General features: G+C 39.4%; 1 protein-coding gene across 1 annotated transcript in view; it reads left to right on the top strand.

The window, feature by feature from the left end:
* Positions 1–4,222, top strand: part of LOC117482777 (cortexin-3-like) — a 22,660-nt gene extending 18,438 nt beyond the window's left edge. The window contains exon 2 of the mRNA XM_034130958.1: positions 2,685–4,222. Within this exon, the coding sequence (XP_033986849.1) occupies positions 2,701–2,949 (249 nt within the window). The 5' untranslated portion in view covers positions 2,685–2,700 and the 3' untranslated portion in view covers positions 2,950–4,222. The remainder of the gene's footprint in view (positions 1–2,684) is intronic.
* The last annotated feature ends 3,231 nt before the right edge of the window (positions 4,223–7,453 follow it).

Genomic DNA, 7,453 nt, shown 5'->3' with positions numbered 1-7,453 from the left:
GCAGTCTGTGGGCGGCGTTTTGTTTTCTGCAAAGAAAGAAAGAAGCTTCCCACATGGAGATTAAAAGCCAAACTCTACTGGCTTTAAATGTTTTTACAGCCTGTTCCTCAAACTGTGCTCAATAACTGGAGGTTGATTAAAGTTAAACATTAAAGCAGAACCCGTCTGATGAGAAACTTTTGACTTGTTTCCGAAGTGAGATCAAGAAGCTGTTTCTGAACCTGCAGCAAAACATGTTTTTACTTCAAAAATGTCTCTTCTCTCAGACGAGTGTAAAGAAACATCCCGTATTCACCTGATGCTTTGCGGCTCTATGGGATCAAATCACTGTACAATGTGTTGGTACTTCCTGTTAGCATAGCATCACAGGCTTTATCAATCTTTACCTGCTAAAGAAACAGGTTTTAAGCTTTTAAATGAACTGTTATTAAGGTATTTCACTCATAAGGTGAGAAACTAACTATTTAGATCATCAATATGTGATTATTTCATCCTAAAAACCTATATTTAAGGTATAACGTTGATGCTTGGGTTAAATTATAACTCAGATTTAAAGGTCTCCTATCATGCAAAATTCCCTTTTTTATGTCTTTTCTACATAAATATGTGTCCCGGTGTGTCAGGAGACTCACAAAGTGATGTCTTCTCTCCATCACCATGTGTCCCCGGTGTATCCCCGGTGTGTCCCCGGTGTGTCAGGAGACTCTCAAAGTGTCCGAAAATAAAACCCTCTCTCTTTTCCTCCATACCCACATCTCTAAAAACGGGGGAACAATGGAGCTGATCCAGATTTGCGTCCGATATGACGTAATTTCGGATGGTGGACCCACAGAGAGTTGCTATCAGAAACAATGCCTGACGTGTTTTGGACGTAATATGGTCTTTGTTTACATTAGCAAGCATCGCTAACACTCAGTGCTAACCCTGTACTGGAGAGCACATGTGTTTAAAAAGCAGGAAATAAAAAAAGGAACTCACCTTGTGATAAACCCGCAAGAGAAAAAGAGTTTGAGCTCCATGCTGTTTCAGACATAATCCTTGATGTGTCGAATTCTGATCAGGCATTAGCTCCGCCTCCTCTTTTTTTAGACCCAAAATCCGCGTTTCTCTAACAGCTGAAATAGAGAGATATGAGGGATTTCTAAAATGCATGATCTGTTTGTATTTTGAGCAAAACACATCATAGACATGTTTTTATATATTTGCATCTGAGACCCATAATATATGCCTACAAATAGCATGATAGGTGCACTTTGAGGTATGTAGGTAGGTCATGAAGCTGTTTTATACGTTTTAATTACGAGTCAAATCTGGTAAATGTTAAAACTCTGATATCATTCAGCACCCCCCCCCCCCCCCCCCCCCTCTCTTTAATATTTCACCGCCGCTCTTCTTCTACATTTTTATTCTGTCGCTGCTCTTCTGGCAGGAGAGAAATCTTTAAGATGCAGCTCGTCTCTTTCTGCCTTCAGAGGAACTTAATCCTTTATTTTACAGATGACTGTGAAGCTGTTTAAACGCTGAGTCATGGTTTCAGAGACACCTGAGCCGTACCTTTGCTTTTATACTACTTTTATAGTTCGTTTTTATGTTAATAATTTAGTTTTTGGGAGAAGGGGTGGGATGTGTAATCAGAACATTTGTTTATATATCATTTGTAAGTCAGTAATATTTTTGTTCATCAATTTGATACTGCTTAAGTTTGTACCATATCATAATTCTCTTGTTTCATTTCATTATTATTATTATTATTATTATTATTATTATTATTATTTTGTATTATTGTTTTACACGTTTGAAATAAATCAAATCAAAAATACTGCAATGCCTTCAGGCTCCTGCCTCTGAAACACATGAAATACAGTAATGAGATCTGATGGAAGATGTTGAACCGTCTCGAGTTTCACAGCGGCTGTCAGCTGTGTTTACTCCTGTCATTCAAACAGGACGCGCTGGCCAGGAGGCGGGGCTTATCTCCATGAAGATACTGTGGTAGAAACCAACTACAACTAAATGAACATATTTTACCGTGATTTAATTGTAATACACGTTTCAAAATGATGCCGGAATAACTACATACTGATACCGGTTTGTAAATACCAGCTATTAATGCGTGTGTACACAAGACGGCAGGCGAAAAGGTATTAAATGTGTGTTTCCTGTATGGAGATCTTATCGATCAGGCTAAGCTAACATGTAGCTGCTCCCTCCAAACTCACAACAACGTCATACAGACAGAAATAAAGCAGCGACTGTATTCACCATGACACAGACAGTCTGTGGTTTGTTCGTGTTTAACTTTGTTCGTGTGCTAACAGCTAACGGCTAACAGCTAACGACTGATGTTTTGGTTTCCTGATTCAACATTAGTGACGTCACTGAGCTCCTCACCGCTGATTGGCTAACGTGCGAACACGTCACGCAAATGTGACGCTCGAGTTGAAAACATTTAACTCTCGCGATTGAAGCGGCCCCCGTCAATCGCCTCATCTGCGTCATTCGCGCCGCCGGAACAAATTTGCGTCTATCCGCGACTTCATATGTAATCACGCCCAAAGATCGCATCGCGTCCGGTGTGAACGCACCATATGGGGCGGGACTTCTCTAAGCGGTTAACCAATCACAACAGAGCTTCACATTTAATGCACTTTTTAAATGTATTTATCTCCTTTTCTTTTCTGCAGGATCGTCTAAATCACGATGGCCGACGACCTTTACAGCACCTTCTCAGCGTCAGAGTCGGACATCTCCTCCTCTTCCTCCTCCTCTTCCTCCTACCTGACCTTAGAACAGCGCGCCGCCTTCCTCTTCGTCCTCATCCTCTTCATCTTCCTCGGCCTTCTGATCGTGCGCTGTTTCCGGATCCTTCTAGACCCGTACCGCAGCATGCCGGCGTCCACCTGGACCGACTACATGGAGAAAGACACCTTCGATTACCGGATTTCCTGACAGGCAGCGTGAGGGGCAGCGACGCTGACGCAACACCGGTAAACTGAGGCGCGTCGAGGCAAAGCAGAAACACAGGCATCAGGAAAATAAACAAATATTGGGGGAAACTTGGGGCAAAAAAAACATATTTTCCCAGGACTTATAACACATTTTCAATTTAAGATTCAACTTTATCGCTAATCCTTTGCCAAAACAGTGCACTTATCCTTATTCTGTCTTATTTCTCAGCCTCTTCAGTGGCAGAAAATCAATGTTTATCCATTTTCTAAAGGAATTGGGACCAAAATAATGATTTTTCGAGGATTTATGCCACGTTTAATACCTTAAACTTGCCTCAAACAAGAAGATACTTATATATTTTGGAAACAAAACAGTTAACGCAAGAACCGACTTTAAATCAGTGTTTTTTCCGAGCCTGGGAAAGCTAAATCTTAAAACGTTCGCCTGGTGTTTCTGCTTCCTGTCTGACCGTCGCCTCAGTCTGCCTGGCAGGCAGGACATGTGGGCACAAAAAACTAAAACACACAGCATCCAAAAAGATAATGAAAAACAAACCTTATTTAATCAACGTTTCACTAATTATGGTCGTCATACGTGAAGATAATTTCCCCCACAAAAAATGTGTCAGGGAAGGACATCACCTGATTATAAAATACAATAATGAGAAAAATAGGAGAAAAACTTCCATTAAACAAAACAAAAGTGGAATATTTAGGATGATTTGAACTGTCTTTATCTGAGAAATCTACTTTTCTGAGGACATGTTGCTGTGATTTTTTGCCCAGATCCCAAAGTGATTAGAGATCCTCCTCAGGATTCAGCAGGAAACACAGAGTGAATATGAAGCTGTTGGAGGTATTTCTGTGATCTCTAACCTTTGTCTGACTGCCTGCCAGGCAGCGCGTTGGGCTTGCTGCTCCTCACCACAGAAAAACTTTTATTTATTTTTTTACGTTCTGTCCTCAAAGTTGACTCTTATTAACAGAAACTTGTGACGAGGACACACTGAGGTTTTTTTTCTGAAAGAGGACGAGACTGTTTTCCAAAACTGTTTACATTTAGTTACTTGTGTGTTTTGGTGCGAGCTGATGTTGAAACGCTGATCTGCAGCTCCGGAGACTAAATCCTGCCAAGGACATCGTGGAAAAACCTTCTTTTCTGGAACAAAACCAACAACCATTGGCTAGATTTTTGGTTGTCCAGTTCCCTAGAAATGGAGAAAAACTTGCCAGAGCCCCAGGTACGTTTGTATAAAAGCATCATTAATTCATTCATATGTTTACATTTAATTCAAAGTCCAGTGAAGATCCCAAAATCTCTGAAGATGTGTCAAATTTTGGAAATAAATTGCACAAAATGTCATAAAAATGTAGCTTTTTTTTTTAAGGCGGATGCTATTTGCACCCAGGTGTCTATAGCTAACAAAGCTTTATGCTTTTGAACGGCTGACAGTTTCATGGACTAGCTGGTTGTAGTTAAGGAGTCCATGTTTATGTCTAGGGCTTTTATTGTGAAAGGGAGATGCTTTTATTGTGAAAGGGAGATGCAATCCAGACCGAGGCTTTTTGGGATTCTGAACGCTATCTCATCTGCAGACGTTTCATTGTGAATTTCACATTTCCTTCATAACAAGAAGCCGCTGTTTGAATCAGCTGCTGATGTTTATCTTTTTGTTTTTATATTTTTGTTTTTATTTTTGTTCTTCCAGCTGCAGAGGCCTTCAGGCGTCCTGAAGAAAAACTCTCTGTTACAGGATCACCTTGGAGGAGGTCTGCCATCAAACCGCTGGATTTATTTCAGGTTCCTTTACCTCACGGCCCTGCTGGGGGTCTCAACCCTCAGATTGAGCAACCTTCACTTTGAGGAAGAAGTGTTGGAGGGTCTCCGGAGCGAAGCATCAAAACACGGATCATTTTATTTCTTTATTTCTGTCTTCTGATTGCAGCGGGGTCCGATCTGACTGCACTGGATTTATTTTTACATTTTTTGGTTGAAACTTTTCTTTTTGGTGCAGAAACGTGTGAACAGCAGGACGGCTGAGATCTACTGAAGAGTTTTTTATATCCTCACTGATGCAGATTCATTTTAAATGGTCCTTCTCTCTGTGTTTTATTTTCACTGTGTTTATTTTTATAGTGTCATCGAGTCGCCTGCTGAGCCTCAGGATTTCTGTTCATGCAGAAAAACTCACTTATTGAGGATCTGAGATGGAGTTTCTTTCTCAACGTGTTTTGGAGAAAAAGAAAATAACATTTCTGGCTCTTTTCTCCAAATTTGAATCGGAAAATGTGTCACCAAAAATGTACTCGACAAAAAAAAATCAAATTTTGAGCAGAATTTCTGCATTTGTTGTCTACGTTTTTTTATTTATGTAATTGCTTAAGAGGAACCTGTTTGTCTTAAAATCTCAGTTCACCTAAACTCAAATTTTGCCCGAATTTGGATTAGATGTATGCCCCTTATTTTCCCAATTTTGGTCTACATTTGGATAAAATATCTGTAGCAATTTGGACACATTTCAGCCTCTTTTGTCCAAATATTTTAAACAATTTCTGACAGAAGAGCCACTGGTTTGAACTTGTGTTCACCCTGTCTATTTGCTTGTTAATTTTCTATTTGTAGTCACGTTAATATAAGGAGGAGAAATCTTTGAATTGGGATTTTAAAATAGTCAAAATCGCTTTATTATGATAAACATTTTCCCCAAGATAGAACCAAAGGTCACCCTTCAATTTTGCTCATAATGTTGAATAATGCATCAGTTAATACACTTCATTTCTCCACAATACACACACACACACACACACACACACACACACACACACTCTCAGCAGCTCACTGCCAAACCCTCTTCCTGTCTCCACCCGTCTCCCTGGATGTCTTCACCTTTCTAATCTCAAACGCACCTTGATTCACTTTATCTGCCTCTCTTATCCGTCCTCTCCTCAATCTGACATTTCTTTACATTTCTTTTGGCTCCGCCTGGCTGACGGGTGAAATGCATTTGTGTTGCAGGAGAATATAAAGAAGATAAATACTCGATAAAACTCTCCTTACTCTGCTGTCAGATCTGCAGGATTTATTTAAGGTGTAGGACAGGTGTGTGCATACCTGTGTTTCACTGCGGGGACAATAGGTGTATATACCTAAATTGTGGGGACCAAGATCAGTTTAGACACCTACACTTTTGGGGATAACCTGTTCTTATACACCAACATTGTGGGGACCACGATATGTTTGGACACCTACATTTTGGGGATAACATGTTCTTTTACACCAACATTGTGGGGACCATCATATGTTTAGACACCTACATTTTGGGGACATGTTCTTATACACCAACATTGTGGGGACCATGATGTTTAGACACCTACATTTTGGGGACATTTTGTTATACACCTACATTTTGGGGACAACGATATGTTTTGACACCTACATTTTGGGGACATGTTTATTTAATTTTACCTTCGTAGGGACACATTGAAGTTTGCAAACCTACATTGTGGGGACTCGCTTGCCATTGGTTGTTTGACATTGCGGTGACAAAATATACACCTACACATTGTAGAGATACAGGCTGGGAGTTTTTGTAAAATAACATGGACTGTGACGAGGATGAAATACATCTGAGGGAAACATAACAAACATAAATCCATGAGACGGCAGTGAAGCCAAATCCATCGAGATAAACCTGAGAGACTCAGAGAAAGTGAGACGTCAATTAAGCTTCTGCAGAAACACAGAATCCACAGCTCATGTCTCCGTGCTCTAATGTTCAAAAAGCTCTTTATTTTCTCATACTGCCTGTGCTGCAGCTCCTCTTTTCACCCTCTGTCTGAAACCAGAGCCCAGTCTGCTCTGATTGGTTAGCTGGTTAGCATATCTGTTGTGATTGGTCAATGGCTTGGACATGTCCCGCCCCCTATCACGTACAATGTGTTGGAGCGCGATTATATTTACTTCACAAAAAAGTGTATACGTTGTTTTTCCTGCTAGAAACATTTCGAGTAAACACAGATTGATGTTTCTGTTAGCGCTCAAATAAATAAATAGCATTTAATATCAACGATCCAAAAACAGATGTTGATATCAGATTGGGAGAATACATTATAATATATATATAATAATATATATAATATCATCTTACTCTCTATATCATTACATAATGTATGTCATTTACTAAAACTATTCATTTCAACTTAATGCAAAAAATGTAATTCTCAAATTACATTTTTTAGAATCTTTTATTTCAAAATTAAACTTTAATATTTTGCATAAAATAATAAAAATAACGAAATATTATAATTGTTTAATGTTGTCCTCTCTGACCTTCCGTACTTGTATTGGTTTATTAACTTCAAATGTAATTTAATTACCTGTTGTTTTTATGGAAAGACGTCATTGATTTAAAAATTAAAACGCTTCAAACTAACGCCACAGTTTCTTAGCGATGCGTTCACTTGTCTCGTAAGTTTCAGCGTCTGAGCCCTTTATTGGCGCGTTT

This window comes from Trematomus bernacchii, unplaced genomic scaffold (assembly GCF_902827165.1).
Source record: "Trematomus bernacchii unplaced genomic scaffold, fTreBer1.1, whole genome shotgun sequence".
Lineage (NCBI taxonomy): Eukaryota > Metazoa > Chordata > Actinopteri > Perciformes > Nototheniidae > Trematomus > Trematomus bernacchii.
This window is presented reverse-complemented; position numbering and strand designations above follow the sequence as displayed.